This window comes from Podarcis pityusensis (assembly GCF_964106645.2).
Source record: "Podarcis pityusensis genome assembly, chromosome: 8".
In the NCBI taxonomy this organism is placed as follows: Eukaryota; Metazoa; Chordata; class Lepidosauria; order Squamata; family Lacertidae; genus Podarcis; species Podarcis pityusensis.
In genome coordinates, this window is record NC_138033.1 from 31217908 (window position 1) to 31239284 (window position 21377).

General features: G+C 46.6%; 1 protein-coding gene and 1 long non-coding RNA gene across 7 annotated transcripts in view; one reads left to right on the forward strand and one right to left on the reverse strand.

The window, feature by feature from the left end:
* The first annotated feature begins 5815 nt into the window (after window positions 1–5815).
* Window positions 5816–17974, forward strand: LOC308484686. 2 transcript variants are annotated; one of them, XR_013990077.1, is made up of 3 exons: window positions 5816–6083; window positions 15017–15108; window positions 16811–17974. It is a non-coding gene; the product is annotated as an uncharacterized lncRNA (long non-coding RNA). The 2 variants fall into 2 exon arrangements; XR_013990078.1 differs by lacking the exon at window positions 5816–6083 and adding an exon at window positions 13880–14018.
* ADGRB2 (adhesion G protein-coupled receptor B2) overlaps window positions 12886–21377 on the reverse strand; it is a 238809-nt gene continuing 230317 nt past the window's right edge. For all 5 annotated transcript variants that reach the window (XM_081019589.1, XM_081019591.1, XM_081019592.1 and 2 more), the window contains exons 27-31: window positions 20093–20757; window positions 17981–18016; window positions 15546–15650; window positions 14275–14328; window positions 12886–13873 (exon numbers count right to left, since the gene is read on the reverse strand). In XM_081019589.1, coding sequence (XP_080875715.1) covers window positions 13691–13873; window positions 14275–14328; window positions 15546–15650; window positions 17981–18016; window positions 20093–20757 — 1043 coding nt within the window. In that variant the 3' untranslated portion in view covers window positions 12886–13690. The remainder of the gene's footprint in view (window positions 13874–14274; window positions 14329–15545; window positions 15651–17980; window positions 18017–20092; window positions 20758–21377) is intronic.

Genomic DNA, 21377 nt, shown 5'->3' on the forward strand with positions numbered 1-21377 from the left:
GATAAGCAAAACTTCTCGAAGGGAGTTTTGTACATCTCTAGAATGCTGGTCTTCATCTAGTGGGTCAAGATCCACTGGTGGGACATGACCTGATCCAAGGTGGATCACAACAGGAGCACTACCACCATGTGGTAAAAGGTTACAAAATGGTTTGCCAAATGCATGTTTGGGTTAGAAGTGGGACCTGGGTCTGAAAAGGTTGAAATTACCAGCTCTAGAAGATGTAAGACATTTATCACCAAATAGCCTACTGTAGATGGAACTGCATTGGGGGTGTGGTGGGAAGAGAAAGAGACCCCCACAATTCTGTTCTCAGAAATGGCTCCAAAGGAGAGTTGATCTGATTGTGGTGCTTTTCTCTTTTTTTTACTCCACTGTTCCCTTCTCCTGCATTCCAAACGCATCTCTTTCTGCATCCGAGAGCAATTAGACCAGCATCTCTCTCCTTTAAAAGAATGAGTCCATTTGCAGTCGGGTGGTGTTTCCTGTTTTTTGCTTTTCAGTTCCCTAATGGGGCTGAAATGAATAAACTGGCACTGGAGGAGAATAACAGAGAAGACAGCAGAGGGAGGAAGAAGGAGGGAGCCTCCATAATGAGGAGGGAAGGCAAGTGGAAGAGGGGAGGCACCCCGGTGGTGTTCATAGTGTGCAGGACCGGTCCGGCCATGAGGCACAGTAAGGCAACCACCTCAGGTGGCATATGCCAGGGAACAGGAAGTTATTGGTGGTAGCTTCCCCCTGCCCACCTCCAGCCAGTCTTCCTGAGCTGGTGCCCTAGTGATGGGGATGCTTCTTATTGGCCAGGTCTGGCTGTATGCCTCACCTGGGATGGGGAATATTAGACTCAGGGACCAAATGTAAGTCTTCGCTCCTGTCTACCTGGCCCTCAGGACTCTCCCCAAACACATCCAAAATGGGGTGGGGTGGGGTGGGGAGATTTCATCTAATATTCTCTGAGTTGGGGGACAGGGGGGAGGGAAATTATATGGTTAGTTTATATGGATAGATGAAGGAAGTGCTGAGCTAAAAGAGGAGACTGGAATGAACAGGGGGATCAAGCAGCCCATTACTTTACGTAAAAAAATAACTTTCAATAATAATAAAACTGGATCCATGATTATGTCCAAAAATCTTATTTAGGGATGTTGATATTGAGGAGTCATGTGTTTGTGTGGGTGTGGGCGTGTTTAAATTCTACAACAGTTCGGGGGTGGGGGGGGTTGAAAAAAGGAATTGTTCAGAAAATTTTGAGAGATCATCTCTTGGGCTATGACAAGTCAATCCGTTTCCTATTTCTTCACCGGTGCTCTCTTGACATATCTATCTTCATTTAAAACTGTGACATTGTGGTGGACTTGTATTATTCTAGTTAAGGGTGGGGAGCCTGAGGCCGCTTCCCCTCATCTGGAGCCTTCTAGGTGCTCACATGCCAGCAGTGGATGTGACAAATGGCAAAGGAGGCAGAGCAATGGATGAGACTTTTGTACAGTTGTGCCCCATTCCAGCCACACAGCAGTGGGCTATTTCTGCACACCTCTCAGCTTCCCCTCCCCCCAGAAAACCCTCCCACTCCAGGAAAGGAAGACGCTGTCACAGTTCAAGGACACATTCCAAGCAGGCAAAAGATGCCAGTGCACACAAACCTCCCCTGGCCAGCCCACTGGAAGGAGTGCCCATTTCCTTGCCCAGTCATGGGATTCCAGCTGTTAAATGCTGTGCCAACCCTCTCTTTCAAAGAAAGGTACAGGGGCCAGGGGCCAGGGGCCATGTCACCGGTTGGCTCATCATCTGAGCTTGTTCCTTTGACTCCTCGTGCAGTCACTCAGGGACTTGCCTTATGTCCTATTCTAATCTGAAAATGGATGGGGTTTTGTTTTGTTTGCAAAACTGCTGTCATGAGTTCCAGTTCATCAGATGGGGAGAGCCAGGACAGGTGGTCCTGTTCCAAATAGACAGGTGTCCAAGGGGCAGGGAAGGGAGACCTTCTTATCTGTCTCTATATGCTTAGCAGCCAGAGTTGCACCAACCAAATGGCCAAGCCTCAGTCAACAGTTAGGCTGGGTCGTTTGCCTGGTCTGGCTGGGCTGATAAGATGCAGTACCCCTCCGGGGGGTGCTGTAGTGGACTATTCTCTCCTTCGGCCTACAGACTGCCCCAGTGGAGCAGGGAGTTAAACCACCTGCCCCCTGTTGCCAGGTTCTCTGGTTCAAGCTCCCTGGTGCGTTACGCTAGAGCTGGCTCCAGGATGGGTAGGGCATTAGGCAAGTTCTTTTCATTAGGTGCCCCCTCCCTTAGTAAGCTGGCCACCTCTGCTGTTACTGCTGTCTAGCTGGCCTCCTCTTTCTCTGAGCCCACCACCTACTTGAGGGAGAGGATGAGGTGTGAGTGGCGGATTCTTTTCATACTCCAGGAATTGGGTCCCTCAGGACCAGAGGCCAATTACAGCCCTCTGGGTCTCTGCAGGCTGCTCCCCCCAATGGACTTACTTTGTAAATGCCTTGAGTGTGTTTGCCTGACTGGGAGGTGTCCTGGAACTCCGACCATGCTTCTTCCTTGAGTGGATGGAGGATATGTGAGTGCATGTCGAAACTAGCCCATTGTACCAAGAGAACAGTTATATCCATTGCTTAGATTGCAGATGTGTTTGTTTTTAGAAGCCTTTGGCCCACCAAGCTGAATGCAGCCCATGTGCCCCATTTTGTGACCTGCTGGGTACTTGGCAGGTTTTAGGTTTATTTATTCCTTTCTGAAGACCCAGGCCAGCAGCAACCAGCAGTTTTATTTGAGCAGTTGTTCTAGCAAACCCAGGTGGGTTCATCAAGCTTCGGGTGGACCACTGTGCACAGCTGTTGTGCTGCATCCAGCCTGGTGGGCTGTTTGTTGCAGGGACAGCTTTCGTGTGCCCTGGGACTCTGGCAGAAGAGTGAGCATCAGACAGCATCATGTTAAGCACTACAAACCCCCAACCAGGGAGATGGAGTTCAAGGTACAAAGGTGCCAAAGGTGGTTCCAACAGCGCACAAACACACACATTCACTCCTGTCTTCGTGTTCAAGGGCAGTCCTGTTATTCAAAAGAAATATAAAGCCACAAATGTCTGTGTGGGTGATTTGTTCCATTCTATTCCTGAGCCATCTGAAATATTAAAAAATTGAATTGTAACTCAAGGCACAAAGCACACTTACGCGTGCCTGCATGTGCGTGCTCTCGATTAAGAGCCAAGACTGGTCTCTGGCCCTAGAGCCAAGCCATCCATTATGTGGCTGAGTGATGGGAGCCTCACACCCTCCTTTCCTTTCTCCCTTCTGAAAAAGGGGTCAGCTCCCTCCCTAGGTAATGGCCCGCCTTTTCGTTTTCCAGGAGGAAAATGAAAATGCATTTGCCCGAATCCGCGGGGGCAACTGCCTGACTCCCTGCCAAGTGAATGGAAGAACCGACATGCAACCTTTCTGCCATGCCAGCTCAATCTCTTGGTGCTTGTGACGAGAGGAGAAAGGCAGGAGGGAGGAAGTGGCAAGGCGAATGAACGCAAGAAGACATGGAAGAAAAGAGGGTTACTAAGAGGGTCACCCACTCCAGAGGAGTTGGGAGCCAGGAGCTCTTTCTCACACAAATATGCATTGCTTGGTTATTTGTTTAATCTGTTATACCCAGATCTTCCACCAAGGAATTGGTGAGCGTGTGATCCCTGCCTCTTCTCCTGCTCCAGTTTATCCCAACAACAACCCGTCAGGGTAGGCTAGGCTAAGAAACAGTGCTGAGTCCAGTGAACTTTGTGGCTGAGCAGAGATTTGAACCCAACTCTCCACCAGTCCAAATTCAGAGTCCCTTCCATGTTAGCTGCCTATCATCATAGCCGATTGTGTCAAAGGAAAGATGTTGCAAATAATTGCTTGTGAGGCAGTGCAATTCTGTACAGGAGTTTGATCCTGAATCACCTATTCAAGGGCATCTGTCAGATGAAGACTGTGTTTGTAGGGATGTCTCAAACCTAAGAAAAACTCACAAGTTGTCTTGAAATGCTTTTTTGGCTTCCCTCAGGGTGCATTAGATTAGCCTTCCACAACCTGGTGTCCTCTGGATGTTTTGAACTACAATTCCCACTACTGGCGGATAGTGTAGTCCAAAGCATCTAGAGGGCACCAGGTTGGAGAAGGCTGCTTTAGATTTGGGAATGTCCGAATTCACCTGGAAATTTCACGTTGGACATATCTGGTGGCAACTTCTGCCCTTGGCGTTATCAACTTCAGTCCCTGGGTGGGAGTCTTTTCCTCCAGCCCCTGTCTCCCAAGGGTTTGATGGTCAGAGGCAGTGGTGGCACCAACTGCCTACAGTCCCATTTGCCTCAATCTACATTCATGTCCTCTCTGCATCTCAGGCAGAGTTCGCATGACAGCCTGCCTGAGAAATTTCATTCTTATCAACATTCTTTTTGCCCAACTCAAAATTCCTTGGATGGTTTAACTGAGGACATTCTGCTTTGGCCAAACTTTAGTGGCACCTCTACATGCCCATGGGTGAACCAGTCTCAAATGGAGGCTGAAAACGAGAAGGCTTTCCTTTCAGCCTTGCAACTTGGGAGGCAATAATAACAATAGTAAACAAGAGCATTCCCCTGACACCCACCTAACCACCCACATCTCTCTCTCTCTCTCTCTCTCTCTCTCTCTCTCTCTCTCTCTCTCTCACACACACACACACACACACACACACACACACACACTGACATGCAGCTTCCGGGCTTTTGGCTGAAAGAGTGACAAATAACTAGAACAGACCAGCAGACAGGCAGGTGGCCCACAGCAGTACAGAGGGGGAGCTTGGGACAGGGGTGGGGAACCTCAGGCCTTGGGGTCAAATGTGGCCTCCCAGCCTCCCTCTTTGGCCCTTGGGACTCTCCTTGGGCTACACCTCCCCCTCCTCAGCCACACCCCTCACAATGGCTCTGCTTCGTTCCCTCTGGTATTTTGGTGTCTGGCTGCAAACGTGTCCTTGAACTCTGAATATGTTTCTTGCTTGCCTGGATGGATGACAGAGAGGGGTGTGTGTAAAAACAAAAGTCACATTTTCATCTTTTGCTCTAACCCATGGGTAGGCAAACTAAGGCCCGGGGGCTGGATCCAGCCCAATCGCCTTCTAAATCCAGCCTGTGGGTGGTCTGGGAATCAGCGTGATTTTACATGAGTAGAATGTGTCCTTTTATTTAAAGTGCATCTCTGGGTTATTTTTGGGGCATAGGAATTCGTTCTCCCCCCCCTCAAAAGATAGTCTGGCCCCCCCACAAGGTCTGAGGGACAGTGGACCAGCCCCCTGCTGAAAAAGTTTGCTGACCCCTGCCTAACCATTTCCCCCTCTGGCCCTGACCACCACTGGCCTGTGGCCCCAGAAGGTTCCTCAGAAAGGAATGTGGCCCTTGGGCAGAAAAGCAACCCTCCCCCACTGCTTTATAGCAAGGCTCTTCTTGGATAGGCTGCTGCTTCTCTCTTTGCCTAGTCAACTGTGGGACATTGTTTCAGTCAAGCCAACAATTCATGTTTTGCCAGATAGGCACATGAAGGAGCTGAGGCTCACAGAGATTTCCTGTAAAATTTGCTAGAGAGAACTCTGTGAGATCACTTGCTTTGTCTGCCTAGACAGGAAGCTGTAGCCCTTTATACTTCCTGCTTGCCCAGGCATTTTTCTCTTTCTTCATCATGCTTCCATGCTGCTCACTTGTACATGTCTGAGTTCTGCAGCTCAGACACCATTTTTAAACTTACATTTTATACTTTTGTAACATAGTATAGTGGTATCTCGGGTTACAGACGCTTCAGGTTACAGACACTTCAGGTTACAGACTCCGCTAACCCAGAAATAGTACCTTGGGTTAAGAACTTTGCTTCAGGATGAGAACAGAAATCGTGCTCTGGTGGCGTGGCGGCAGCAGGAGGCCCCATTAGCTAAAGTGGTGCTTCAGGTTAAGAACAGTTTCAGGTTAGGAATGAACCTCCAGAACAAATTAAGTTCTTAACCCGAGGTACCACTGTAGTTATGAACCTGCTTTCATTTTGCTACTATAGCTGATGTTTCAAGACCTAGATTATGTAAGTAAATACTACTTTTATTTCTTCACAAAACAATGCGTTTGGGGTTGATGTTTTTAAGGAGGGGAAATGGGGTAATACCTATTCGGGTTTTCCTATATAAAAAAAATCAACCCTAGTAATACCAGAAAAATCCAGTTTGCCTTAAAGCATCCTGGATTATTGTTTCTAGAAGGTTAAATCAACCTTGTTTTAGCTTCTAAATTTAAGCCTCAAAGAATGGTACTCTACTAATCTTACACACATGAGCAAGTGTAATAACTTAACAATATATATCCTCTCCTAGTGCTTAAATCCGTTCCTACATCAACAGCTACCCCAATCACACCTGCCCCCCAATGTCTCCATCTTCCATTCAGGTGAGCCAGAGGCATCGCTACAGAACACATTTGAGGACACATTCCAGCCTGGCTCAGACACTCCAGGAGCAGGAGTCACTGAGAAGCCTGGCCTGGTCAGAGTCCTGAAGTCTGCATTTATCCCCTGGCCTGAGCAGGAACTTCATAATGAAGGAACAGAGGGTAACAAGAAACTGAACACTCCCTTTGTATAAAGCTCTGGTGTCTCTGCTTTTGGCAGTGTGGTCCCTTATTACTAACCTGTCTGCCCATTATAGACTTGGATTAAATCTTACTCCCACATATCAAACCTGTTTTTAAAAGTCTGCAGTTCTCAGGAACTGTCTGGGGTCAGTCTCATTAGAAACCCAGCCAGATGCTTCAGCACCAACTGGCCAGCTATTGCAGGAGGCAGCAAATTAGCAGTGTCCAAGGAAAGCCAAGAGGCACACGGTGGATTGAGTGATGCAGACAAAACTGGTGGGACTGGTGTTAATGGGTGAGTGTGCTGTGTTTAGGATTTTTTCTTGTTCATGGCCTCACAGAGCAGGAATTAATCAACTCCAGAACTCTGTTCGAGGACAGAATCCTCCATACATCAACTTCCCATGGACCTGGTTCCAGGAACTCAGAATTATTATTTTTCTTTGGCCCATGCCCTTTAAAAATTCCATTTTTAAAATGGAAGGGCATAAAGAGGCAACCCTATTATGGAATTAGAGAATTACATCCTCCCTTTCTTTGGGCTTTTAAATGCCTTTGCCAGATACACAGCTTCTGTTCTAAACATGTGTTTGTGTGTGTGGTGGCCCGCACTGCTGGCAGCTTTCAAAACAAGGAAGAGGATCCTGTGGCTCTTCAGACATTGCAGAACTGCCACTGCCACCATCTCTGATCACTGGACAATGGTGACTGGGTTGAATGGGAGTTGGGATCTCACAGTGGTGCACCCTGTTGGGCAACTCATAATCTCCTGCACTGAATGACCTGTCTTGGTTGCCAATCAGCAACCAAGCTAGGTTTAAGGTGTTAGTCTTGTTTTCTGAGAGGGCCATGATATCTGAGAGAATGTTCTCTGGTCTGTGGTTGGGGTCCTCCTCACCATACAGTACCCTTCAGACACCCATCTGGTAGGGGCACACAGGAGGGGCTTCTCCATGGTAGCACTTACCATAAGGAATACTCTTCCTTATTGAGATCTGGTGAACACCAACCATGTCTCGCCAGAGTAGTACATGGTTTGGTCATCTTCCGCTTGAACTACTGCAATGCGCTCTACATGGGGTTACCTTTGAAGGTGACTCAGAAACTACAACTAATCCAGAATGTGGCAGCTAGACTGGTGATTGGGAGCAGCTGCTGGGACCATATAACACTGGTTCTAAAAGATCTATGTTGTCTTGCAGTATGTTTCTGAGCACAATTCAAAGTGTTGGTGTTGACCTTTAAATCCCTAAATGGCTTCAGCCCTGTATACCTGAAGGAGCGCCTCCCCTGTCATTGTTCAGCCCGGACACTGATGCCCAGCTCAGAGGGCTTTCTGGCAGTTTCCCCATTGCGAGAAGCAAAATTACAAGGAATCAAGCAGAGGGCCTTCTCAGTAGTGGCACCCACCCTGACATCCCAGCAGATGTCAAAAAGTTAAACAACTATATAACTTTTCGTAGACATCTGAAACAACCCCTGTTTGGGGAAGTTTTTAAGGCTTGATGGTTCGGATAGGTTAGGTTAGGTTAGGTTTCCTTATCCATCTTCTTTCCCTCTATATTTTTGTTGGAAGCTGCCTAGAGTGGCTGGGGCAGCAAAGTCAGATGGGTAGGGTATAAGAATTTTGTTGTTGTTGTTAAAGACATACCTGTTCACTTGGGCCACAGGTAGCCAGCACAAGCTCCTTCAGAACTCCCATCAGCCCCAGTCTTCATGGCCAATGGTAGAGGAGGATGGGAGCTGCTATTCAGAACCCTGAGCCAGGCTTTCCCTGATCCGTAATATTGTTAATAACCACTTACCTTGGTTATTGTGTTAACTTTATTGATTATTTTTTTATTGGATAGTCTTACATTTTATTATTGTCTGAACTGCTTCAGAATTTCTTTTGTGAATGAAAACCAAGATAGAAATCTTTTGATAAATGGCAAACACCTGAAGGTCGATAAAAAGAAATGGGGGCGGGGGGGGCACTACCACCAATAAGATCTCCCAAAACCCAGACAAACCAGTTCAAAGGGTGCCCCCACCAAATAATAACAGAAAGAGCCTTCTAGATTCATCAGTTGTAATTGGGAGGCGTGTGAGTTGTTTCACTTCAGCCCCATCTGAAGGCCTGGTTGGAGGGCAGGGCAGTGGTGTGGACAGATGGGGCATGTGGGACATGCCACTGATTGTGTTTGGTGCCTCCCCTCATTTCAGAAAACACCATTTCCCAACCAAATCTGCAAACTCTGAACTGCAGCTGGGTTGGAAATTGCCAGCAGTTCTAGACTCCTCCTCCTCCTCCTCCTCCTCCTCCTCTTTCTGGGCAAGGAAGGATCAATAATCGCCGCTCTTCCCTTCTTCCTTTTGTGTTGCGCTGGAACAGCTGCCAAGCAGAGCCTGCACTTGGCAGCAGAGCCCTCCCAAGGAACCAGTCCAATGTGGCTGCTTCCCATCTGTTCTAACAAGGTGACTCAGGCTGAAGGTGTTCTCCAAACTCCCCGCTGGCTGTATTTATTGTCAAACAGTTTTTGCTTTCCCCGCTGCCTCTGGAAACGTGCGGAGCAGCTGAAGATGCACAGTCATTTTGTCATTTTCCTTTCAGGGTACTCTGGAGCCCAGCAGAAATAAACAGCGCCAGCCCAGGGGTGTGCAAAACCTCACTCAGATACATTGTCACTGTGATATATATGACCTAAGTAGTGTGTAGCCAGAGTTCCCCTGTGTTCAAGGAATCCAGGTTCTGTGATGTGCAAAAATCCTGAGACTTGCATCCATCCCAAGTTTGATCCCTTGCATCCCTAAATAGGGCTGGGAAAGTCCCGTCTGAAACTCTAGATACCCACAACCAACAGTGTACCGATCAAGGGAAGTAATAGCACCACTCTGTTCGGTCTTGGTCATACCACACCCCGAGTCCTGTGCCCAGTTCTGAGCACCACAATTTAAGGAAGGTATTGAGAAGCTGGAATGTGTGCAGAGGAGGGTCACCGAGATGGTCAAGGGTCTGGAAACCAAGCCTTCTGAGGAACAGTTCAGGGTTGTGGGTTCGAGTCCTGATTTGGGCAAAAGATTATTGTATTGCAAGGGGTTGGAACAGATGACCCTTTTGGTCCTTTCCAACTCTACGATTTTATGATTCTAAGTAAAACGCAGTCCACTAGCCAGGTATGGTGACGCAGCTAAGGTTCAGTTAATATTTTGGTTTTACTGTCTGGTCAGAAGCCTGTATTTCGGACTTCCGGAGGTGGCGCCAACGGCAATGGCGGAATCCCTCTAATCCAGAGGGAGACCGCTCCACAGAAATCGGGTCTAAAACCGCTTCGGCGCAGCGGGGACCCCTCAAACCACAGGCGGGTGAAGCCTGTGACCCTGGGACTCGGCGGGCACTGTTTGCGCCCCCCCAATCTGCAAAGGAGCCCGGCACCGGGCTCCGGAACAGAGCGGGGAAGTGAAGGCGCTGTGCTGCGAGTCGTCTGCTTCTTTTGTGGAGTGAAGCCGTGTAGCTGTTGCCGGAGAGCGCTGCCTTTTTTCCTGGACAATTCGGACTTTAAAACAAATATCCGTGAGTACCCAGAATTTGAACAAATTGGGACATTAAATGAAGACTAGTGAAAAGGACAGAATTGGACTATAAAAAAAAAAGAAAAATTGATTGAATTTGGTACGGAGCGGTAAGGGCTAAACAGGAAGTCACCCTTCCATTCTTTTGTAAATATAACAAAGCAAAGACAACTTATACTAGAGCTTTGAAAATTGCTGTTAAAAGAGTGGATTCCAACATTTCAAATTGGGAATATTTTTTTTGGACTATTTGAAGCAGTAAAAGGAAGTTAATTTCGTCCTGATCCTGGAGCGGGGAAGTCAGGACTGACGTGAATCAATCAAGGTATTTGTGTGTGACAGATAGTTAAAAGAAGAGAATTTTCGTGACTCTACTGTTCCCTTTCGCATTTTAAAGGAATATATATGGATAAAGTATTTTAAGTAACATGGAAATGTATCAGAAACAAATATAAGTCTTCTCCCTAGGGGGAGCCTTAGAAACTGTAACTAATGCCAAGGACTTGACAGCTGTTACAAAGAATCGTGGGAGAGTGCAACAATGTTTTCAGAAGTTGTGGTTTGCCTGCTCAATAAAACAAATATTCTACTGGAAGAACTACATGATAAGGTGAACCAGATGGCCAAGTCGACTGGAAATCTCAGACTGGCAGTGGAAGGCGTTGATCAAGCTGTGGGAATATATGTGGAGTCTATCCAGGACTCAAACCAGGAGTGTGTTTTGACAGAACAGGGGTTTGTGGCATTAAATCAGGAGTGTGGCTTGACAGAACAGTCTCAACAGGAGCTTGACCCTTCGGATTTGATAATGGAACTTGGAAAAAATCAGATATGGGAAGGGAAAGTTTGGTGTGGTTTGGAAATGGGGGGCTGGATTGACCCCCCTATGCTGGGATATCTGGACTTTTTAAATACAGTAACAGGCTGCGACATGTTTGGAATTGTGGGGGCCCACAACTTCGGAGGGCCCTTGAAGTATGTTCTTAAATACTACATGGAATGCAGCGATGAACAGGGAAAAGGATCTGAATTGATGAGAAGGGTTAAAAACACTATTAAGTTGGAGCTACTACGAGCAAGTGACTACAGCCACAAATATGAAGAAAAGCTGCGGAAGGGCCATGGAAGTGACTTGAGGGCCTCGGACATAAGGTCACCGGGTTAGATTGAGGAATAAGGACTGACAAATCCCGAAACCAGGAGGAAGGGACGTTGGATTAAGATTGGACTTGTTTATATGCTTTTTTCTCTTTTTTTGTCTTTTTTTAACTAATAGAATGTTTTATAAAGTTGATGAATGTTAGAATGATAGAAAAATGAATGACAGAAAAATGTTGGAAGAAATTATCTGGCCTTAGTAAAGATGTATAAAGAATTATGAAAGAACATTATGAATATAAGAAGCTGGTAAAGTTAAGATCTAAATTTTAAATTTTAAGGTTTATTTTATAATAGAAAGATGGAAAGGATTTGCTGGGATAATTAATAACTATCAAAGAATTATGAAAAGAACATTATGAATATAAGAAGTTGGTAAAGTTAAGATCTAAATTTTAAATTTTAAGGTTTATTTTATAATAGAAAGATGGAAAGGATTTGCTGGGATAATTAATAACTAGAATACAAAGGAAGGGAGGAGGAGGAGGTCTAATGTTTTTTTTCTTCTTTATTATTATTTTTCTTCTGTATTTTTCACTTTCTTATATTTTTATTTTTCACTTTTGTATCTTTTTCTTATTGTGTGTAAGTTTTTGTATTTTCTATTTTTTGTTTTTTGTGCAATTTTTGTATTTTTTGTTTTTTTGAAATCTCAATAAATATTATTAAAAAAAAACAAAAAACAGAAGCCTGTATTTCAAGCATCTGGAAGGACCCCAGAGCAAGCTGGTGGGCTACATTTGGCTTAGCGAGTCACAAACTGGGGAGGCCAGATCAAAATTGCACATTATATTACCTCCCCCTTTTTAAGGGAGAACAAGTCTACCCAACCTCTGTTACCTTCCAGGCTGAAGACAGCTTAATAATATCCATTATTGAGGCTTGTTAGGGGTTTAGTAAGCACCCAGATTTTGCTACTTTGCTGGCAATGCAAAAAACAAGGACAGCAGCTCAAGCATGAGCCAGCTTTACTCTCTTTGAAAAGAGTGCCTTCTCAAGGCTGAGGTTCACCTATTTGGTTGAGCATTGAATTGCCATTGCAAAGTTCCATTTCGGGCTGACCAGAAGAAGATTTATGAAACAGAGATTGATATTAAGTTATCTTGTTGCTGGAGTTCCATTGGAATCACATCAGCCACAAATATAGAAATAGAGAGTTATTCTTTTGAACTCAGAGCTTTTTTCTAAAAAAATGTTTAGGGGTACTCTCATTTTCCTACTCATATTGAAATACTGCCCTTCAAAGAGGCCAAACTTAGATTCACAAAATGTTTAGGGGTATGCCCCCCCCCCCGAAAAAAGCACTGCTTGGACTTATTGCAAGAATATTGAACTGCTTGGCTTTGAAATATTGAGTTGTGTATGCTATTTTGGCATTGTAAATAGCATTTAAGACTCTTAAGTATTAGAAGGTGTTGAATTTTGGTACATTACTGTTAATGAATTTTCATAAGCCATATACTGACTCGGTATAAGGCAGTGTGTCCTGTGCTTGTTCTTACATCATCGGTCAAAGAGCAGTAAAACCAAGAATGAAACAGCAGCAAAAGTTCCACAGAGTGAATGTTTTATTTCCAACAAACATAGCGCCCGCCCGGCCTGGGATAGAGCAGGTGAGGATGGGGAAGGAAGACGTGGGGAAGGTGTTCCAGGTAGGGAGGGAGACTCAGATTCGACCTGGGGCAGAATGGGGCAGAGAAGGAGCCAGGTCTTCTCCCCCACTGCCCAGGCAGGGAGATCTGGTGCTGGAGGGAGGACGGTGCAAGGAGCCGAGTCTCAAACGGGGAGACGCAGGGCAGTGGCGACAGCTATCCCAGACTGCTGGCCGTGCACACAGTGCATGGCGTGAGGAAAGGTCCAGATAGAAAAGAGTTAAGGTTGGTTCTCTTGCCCCCAAGTGGGGGGAAACCTGCCCCTGCCCCTCCAAGTCCTGAGGCCGGAACAGCCGCTGGCGTGATTGTGTGAGCGCTTTTGGATCCTGCGGTGAATCACTGCACGGGGAAAAAGAGGGGCTGGCAGAAGGTGTGTGTCTTTCTCTCTGTGTGTGAATGCCTCCCCGACTCATCATGACCTCCAAGTGGAGCAAGTGCTTATGTGGGGTGTGTGCATGGCTGTGCCTTTGTGACACTTGGGGAGGGTGCAGCTCCTGCTATCCTGCCCCGTCTCCTCCTCCTCCTGAGGACCATCTAAAGAGGTGGCCACTGTTTCCAAAACTGCCCCCCTCCTCAGTAAAACCGCCGGAAGGGGATGGAGCTGTCTTTTCTTTTTGTCTTCTTTTTCCAAAGTGTCAGTGTGAAAATATATATATATATTTATATATATTTATAGATCGATAAATCCCAGAGTTCACGAGGCTCACACTTCGGTCTGGAAGTCCCCCTCGGATAGATCCAGACTCATGCAATGCTTCTCCCAGTCAGCGGAGTGCAGCTCCAGTTTCTCCCGGTGCTTGGAGGGCAGGGAGCTCAGCGTCATGGCCTTGAAGGTGCTCCAAGACTTCTGCTTCTGCTGCCGGCTCTCTGGGCTGGTGACCTCCTGCTGGGGAAAGAAGAGAGAGTGAGGGGAGGGGTGCTGTTAGACTACAGAGTGAAAAATAAACAGCACAAGATACACAGAGCAGCTTCCGCTGAAAATGGCTGGCCCAGAAATGACTGTAGCAGAGCACATACAAAGATGCCTCCAGGTGGGACTGGAATCCTGTCCAAAACCTTTCATAGCATGACTGTGGTATTCTCTACATACAGCAATTGCCTTTGCCAAGGCTCTCTGGTGTCCTGTGGACTCAGCAATAGCTTTAGAAGCTACAGATGCTCTTCTTGATGGCTTTGGCCTGTTTCCTACTTTGTATATTAGGTGGCCAGCACCAGCAAATCCTCTCCCATAATGCATCTCTCTTCTTCCTTCCTCTCTCCTGTTATCAAAGGATAACAAAAACTTACGCCAGGCATATTCTTTTCCCCACTCCCTGAAGAGACGCTCCACCGCTTTTCTCTCTGTGTGAGAACAAGAAGAAGAATTAAGCCCATAGACTATGCCTCCCCTCCCACTCTGTGATCCAACTCAACCTGGGCCCAAACTGTGGTATTGCATGGTGTGGAATTCAGCAGAGTTTACACTAAGGATGGGTGAATCAAAGGATTCCTAGTCTATGTCACTTTGTAGTGTGTTTTCCTCTTGTCTTCACATTTAATCTGCTTTTTAAACATCCTCAGTTGCAGGCACAGCTTAGCTATGCACATGGTTGTAACAGGGGTGGAATTGTAAGCAGTGTGGATGGTTGGGGTTGGTCAGGGGGAAACAACAGAAAAAGTACAGATAGTGACAGTTCAGTTAGAGCCAGAATACATGTAAGAGAAGCACAGTGACCCTTTTCCGACAGCAGTGATAAGTGACAAACAATTTGGCAATGTGGGGTTAATTATTTATTGTTTTATTTATTAAAATACATTCAAGGACCCCAAAGTGGTTTATAGAACAAAATTCATCATTCAAGTGTTAAGAGCATAAAATCTAAATAAAATCAACAGCAAACTCTAAACAATGCTGGGGATATGTACATTATCTAAAATTGGCCAATAATGTAGTTGCAGAAAAGCCCAAGCAAACAAATGGGTTGGATGCAATGCTAGTCCTGTTTGGAGTTAATGGACATGACTAACTTAAGTTCTTTAACTTCAACAGGTCAACTCTGAGTAAAACTTAGTTGGATACAACCCAATGTCCTCTTAGCTGCCTTCAGAAACACCCTACTGTGGATGCCTCCTATATAGCAGGTGAGTATAGTATTGGGAAAGAAAACCATTGTCTCTATTCAGACCCAAAGAAATTCAATTCTGTTCATCAAGAAGTGGACTCTATTGGTCCATAATAAGATTCCTAGTTTTTAAGGTGTCATGAGACTCTTTTTTTATCTTTCATAGTTAAATGCAACTTTCTTTAAAAAAAAAATCAGTGGTCATCCTGTCCAAACGAACCCCAAATGTGAAATCTGTGTTGCACCAATTAAATTATTTCATCTGCCCTGACCTCTGCATATGCTCAGGAGCATTATGATGTCACATGTTCCAGAGGCATTCAAAACAGGTGCTGAGCTTGAACCACACACCCCACCCCTGCCAATCAGATTAAGCCCTGCTCAATACTATTGCCAGATGCTCTCCGAGCCTTAATGAGGAAGGATTTTGTTCCTTTGCTTTCCTCCCATTCTTACCTTTGCTGCGTTGGTAGCTGGAGCCCGATACCGGTCCAGTGTGTGGAACTTTTGATTCAGCTCGTGGTAAAGTTCTGAGTGGCGCTTTCTTGTATGCATGACTTTCTGCAGATTTTTAAATCAACAAGTCCCGAGAAGGGAGGGAGAGAGAGCAGAGAAAGAGCAGAGAAGTCAGTGGGCACAGGAGCTCATCTCCCCAAAGCAACTCTGGATGGTTCAAAGCACATGAAATGTGAGGAGTCCCTTGCCCATCCCAGCCTGAGCCTTGGACTCCCTTGGCAGCCTTAAGCCAGCACTTGCTTGTGCAGCAGGAGTGGAGAACCTCATGTGGACTTCCGCAGATTCCTCCTCTGTTCACATCCCTCCTGCACACCCTCCTCCCCAAGCACTTTTGCTTGCAACGCAGGAAGATGCTGCATTAGGCCATTGGTCCTTCTAGCTCAGCATTCTCTGAACTGTGATAATGCCTTTTGTGTATGTGTGTGTAACCTCTGACATTTGCAAAAAAGAGAGAAGAAGAGTCACCTCCATTGCTCCACCCACTTTTTTGCCTTTCACCCTGGCAGGTTCCCCTCACCCCAGAAGGTTTTCCAGAAGGGAATGCAGCCCTCAGGCTGAAAAATGCCCCGCATCCTTGTTGCAGATGATGAGGATGATCAGTACTGGTCAACATTGCAGGGCTGTTCTGAAGATTTTTGAACGGGAAGAGTTTTGTGCTCTTAAGGGAAAATCTCTTTATTTCCCCAGATCAGGTGAGCTGGGATGGCCAATAATATACTAACAATAAATATATTATCCTGATTAGTGTTGCACAAGGAGTAGCCACTTAGATAACAAGCATGAAGCAAACTCCATCATAGAACTGTAAAGTTGGAAGGGACCAAGAGGGTCATCTACTCTAACCTCTGCAATATATCATTTTAGTTTTTGAAGGGGAAATTCAAAAGCATTGTTGAATTTCCACTCACAAAGAACCGGGGCTGGCTGGAGGCAGGAAGTAGTTTTTAAGATGGCTTTAGGCGGTCTGAAAGAGGCATTGTTCCCTGTGGTTTTCTCATTCCTTGTGTCCTGTTGCTGTCTCAGCCTGTTGCAGGTTCCTGAAGCACTACAAAGCCTAGCAAATTCTGTTCACAGGATGAGGTGGGTGCAGCCTGGAAGGTCCTTATCATACCTTGTGTCAATGCTCCGGAAAGCTATTGCCTCTCCCCTGCTGGATGTTAAGTGGCTGGCAGGATGGCCCAGAGAGTTGTTTTTCTTTTCCTCAGATCAACGACCAGAGAGTCTGTCAGGTCAACGTTTATGGGTGGAAATCAGTTGATGATGAGCCTTTAAGGCTGGCTGGAGCTGCACCCCACTATCAAACCTTTCGCAGTAAGTGGAAGGATATTACCTCTTCCCCCATAAACTCAGCTAAAATACTCGCATCTCTGGCTCCGGCATTTTAATCAACTGCTAACGCTCTTTATTGCCTGTTATAAAACTTGGGGGCCTATTTCATCAGATTATGCTTAAATCAGAACCAGGAAAAGAGGCTTGAGAGAGGAAATAAACAAAATGGGTATTGTGGTGCCTACTCCCTTCCTCATGCATGACATATGAGACTCTCCAGAAACTGACTGGGCTTCTGAGAAGAGAGAGCCTTAAGTTAAAGGGTGGGGTGGGGGTTCTCTCCCCAGTCCTGTTTTGTCTCCTTCCATACCCACACACCAGCTGGCCAAAACCTTCTCTAACTTGTCACATGATTACTTGTGCTCATGATTGCATTGGAGTGGTTACACATGGTGCTGCTTTCAACTGTTTGTGTAGTTTTGGGATGGAGATACTGCTTTGTTTCCCATCAGTGCATGTCCCATAACTTCCTGCCAAAATCCTGTAATTTGCTAGGACACACATTCCATTTTGCTTGTTTTGCCCTGCTTTTCTGGCACTATAGTGAAAGAGACCCCCCTCCAGACTACCAACAATGCGATAACATTAGGGAAGCATTGCAGAATAAAGTGGAATGACGTGTGGATGGTCCAGTATAAATCCACCACCAACAAACTATTGCTGTATTAAGGACAGCTTGCAAAATATACCCCACAACAACAAGAGTCTGGAGGGGCATGCCGTATATCCAGACTATAAACCTAATTGGTTTGAGACCAGTATCACTGACACAACCTTCCTTCAAAGAATCCTGGGAACTCTTGCTTGACATGAATAGCTAGAAATTCATAGGCCTCCTGGGCTCAGAACTACATTTCCTGAGGTTCTGTGGGGTGAGTGTTGGAGAGGGAATTATTATTAAACCATTTAAGTCTGTAACAAACTGAACCGGATAGAGATCTGTATCATATAGACGTCTGCTGTGTAGAGGACAAGAATAATCTCGTTGGGGCAAAAGAGGTCTCTTTGCGACATCAGGAAGAAGGGAAGACTGGGCAGGCACTTACCTCGAAATCCAAGTCAGAGTACCGCAGTCTTTTTCTCTGGGGAGGGATGTAGGCATACCACAAAGGAAATGGATGCAAAAAAGGGGGAAAAAGGAAGGGAGGGAAAGAAGCCTTTACTAATTTGTTCAGCATTTAGAGATACAAAGTTCTGGAGAGCACATGTATGGGAGGAGGGCAGGCCCCCACATAGAGAAGAAAGGAGGCCCATCAACATGACTTGGGATGGGAGGATTGGAGTAGAAGTCTGTCAAAGTATTTTAGGAGGAAGAGGAGAAAGGAAGACCCAAGCCATTATGGCAGCAGCACAAAAGCAACGAGAGGCAAGGGTCCCAACCCCAAATTCCTGAGGCAGTTTGACTGGCACTTCCTGTTTCCAGCTGACTAGAGAGATTTAGGTAGCAACCAAATGGGAATTGACCCATGCAATGGTTACAACGTTTAGGACTTTTCGGTTTGGAAAAAAAGATGAGTAAGAAGAGGCATGATAGGGCAGCATAAAATTATGCTTGGTGTGGCTAAAGGGCTTCTCCCCTCCCTATTTCATAATTGTAGAGTTTGGGCCCATCCAATGAAGCTCAGTGCTAGAAGGCACAGGGTAGATAGACAAAACAAAAGTATTTCTTCATACAACACATAGTTTAAATCACAACTGGGGGCATTGCCAATGCACCCAGGTCCTGCTTTCAGCTTCACATAGGCTCCTGGTAGACCACTGTGAGAGCAGTATATAGATTGATTAGATGGGCCATTGGCCTGATGCTGCAGCCAGTTTTTTCTTAGGTTCTTATTGGTAGCTGAGAAACTCTTCCGCTCCCCCAGAAAGCCACATTTCTCTGCTGCCTGTGGCTTTGCACAAAAACTGTGGGCGCACATGTGCGTGTTCATTAGCAACTGCTGGTGAGCTGAAGCCAGCTCTTAATTAACGGGAGGTTATTCCCACAATCAGCTTTGTCTGCAGTGACTTCTTTTCTCCTTTGAAAGGCCAGACTTGAGGGTGGAAACCCCCCAAAATCTGCCTTTTCACAGCTGCAGGGAATCTGTTTTGCAAACAAAGTGGGGGGTGGGAAAGGACACTGAGCAAATGCCACATCTGGTGAAGAGTGGAGAAAAAGAGATGAAGCAAAACCCAGCTGGTCTCCACACTAATCTGCACAGTCCTTTGGAGGATAGAAATGAGTGCCAAAGTGGGATGGGGAAAGGCACCTTCCATGCTGATCATGAAAGTCTGAATGGGAACTTCTGCCTACTGCAGTAGCCTTTGGCAACCTGATGCCCTCCAGATTTTTGGACTACAACTCCCATCAGCCACATTCCAAAGCATCTGCAGGGAACCAGGATGGCAAAGGCTGTACTAAAGAAAGAACACTCTTCCTCCACACAATTCTTAACCCTTTCTGCTTGGTGCCGGCAGCTCAACTTTCAATGGGTGTAGTGATGCTACAAACTTAAAAGTAACGTCACAATTGCTCACCTGTGGAACCCTGGGGACTGTAGCTGTGCAAGAACTAGGCTTGTGTACCAGCACTTTCATCATATTGCTGTTCCCAGGATTCTTTTTTTGGAGCTGGGAACTGACATAATTCAGTATTCTTTGCTGCAGATTGGCCTTTATATCCTTTGGAACATTCCTCAGCCATTGCATTAATTCATGCACACTCCCCTCTTTTGTGGCACCCTGTATTTATGCTCAAGCCATCAACTTGTGCATCATTCTATAGATTTACCTGCACAGACATAGATTTTGCCCACGCACCCTCTCTTCTAGCGGGTGCATAATTTATTCTTTTTGTAAACCGCTTTGAGGTTTTATTACAATCAAGCGGTATATATATCTTTTCAGACAAATAAATCAATAAAGTGGTGTCCTGCAGATAAATACAGATGTAGGCATGCAGACTCGATGTCCATTCCCACTTTGAGAAAGCACCGTCTACACCAACCTTGCTCCCATCAGCTACAGACAGCACAGCACTGTATTGGCCAGAGCCGATAGAAGTTGCCATCCAACATACTTGGTAGGAGCTACATTGGGGGAGGCTGGCCTACATGCCGACTGCCTCTGCATGTCATCAAACAGGCTCCCAGCCTGCTCCCGCCTACTGCCGCTCTTACCTCCAGGGAGCCCACCTTCATGGCGGAGCCAGGCACAGTGCGTGGCATGGTGCGGCTGCGCTCCGACAGCTCTGAGGCCAAGATCTGCCGCACCGTCGGGTGCTGCTTGAACTGGAGGCCGTAGGGGTGCTTGACCGTCCCGTACGGCTGGTTCAGGTTCACGTTGATGTGGTCCATGGAGGCAAAGCTGGGGTAGGCTTCGGCTTCCATGGGGTGGCGGCCCTTGGCCAGGCCCGGCGCATCATCCAGTTTAATGTTGAGCTTGCCCTCCTCCCTGGTGAAGGGCTTAAGGCTCACTGTCCGCCGTGGCAGCACCATGTAGTTGCTCTCCAGGGTGGCTTCCTGTGGCCGTAGCCACCCATAGTCCAACTGCCGCAGGCTGCTGTCGCCACACAGGTACACCGCCCCCCGAGCTGGATCCAGGTTGACATCCTTCTTGGCAGGAGGGTCGTTGAGCTCGTTGAGCCCTTTCACCACGTTGTGTGTCATTTTGGGCACCTGGACCAGGATGGAAGTGGGTGGGATATTCCCAGGAAGGGTGGAGAAGCCCAGGCTGCCCTCGGAGCTGGTGTTGAGCTTCGGATCCTCGTCCCCGTCCAGGGAGATGCGTGACAAAGTGCTCGTGATGGTGGCTGGGTTGCACGTGTTAACCTCTTTGAAGAGGACTGGGAGGGGAAGCAGACAGTCAAACGGAACATGCAGCAACAGTTTCTGGGAGAATTAAGGGTAGCACCTGCACTTAGGGAATGCTTCAGTCTGTGGGTTTGGGGCCAGGTGGGAAGGAAGAAAGGTGGAAAAGTCCCTTTGGTGGGAACACTTCTCAGTCTGAAGAGCACACCAGGGGAGGGTGTTAGCTGGTGCTGTTGTCATAAATGGAGGTAACAAGAGCGCTTTTTCCAGGAACCTGGAGATCCAGGTGTGCTTAAAGAACGGTAGGCCAGAAGAATCTGGAAGTTGAGGTGGAACTGTCTCTGGGCACCTCTGGGCATGCAAAAGCTGCAAGCTGGCATTTGCTATCCTGGTGCCCTCCCAATGTTTTGGTTTTCAGTTCTCGTCAGCCCCAGACAACATAGCTATACAATGCTGGGGGAGATGACAGCATGGTCATGCTGGCTGGGGCTGATGGGAACTGGTCGTGCAAAATATCTGGAGGGGACCAGGTTGGCAAAGACCACGGAATTGAAATTGTGAGCTGGGTAGATGACATGGCACAGGGGAGTTCCAGTTGTGAATACTGGGTGTGGGTGATTAATCGGAAGCCCCCTGAGCCTTAAGCTGGAAACTC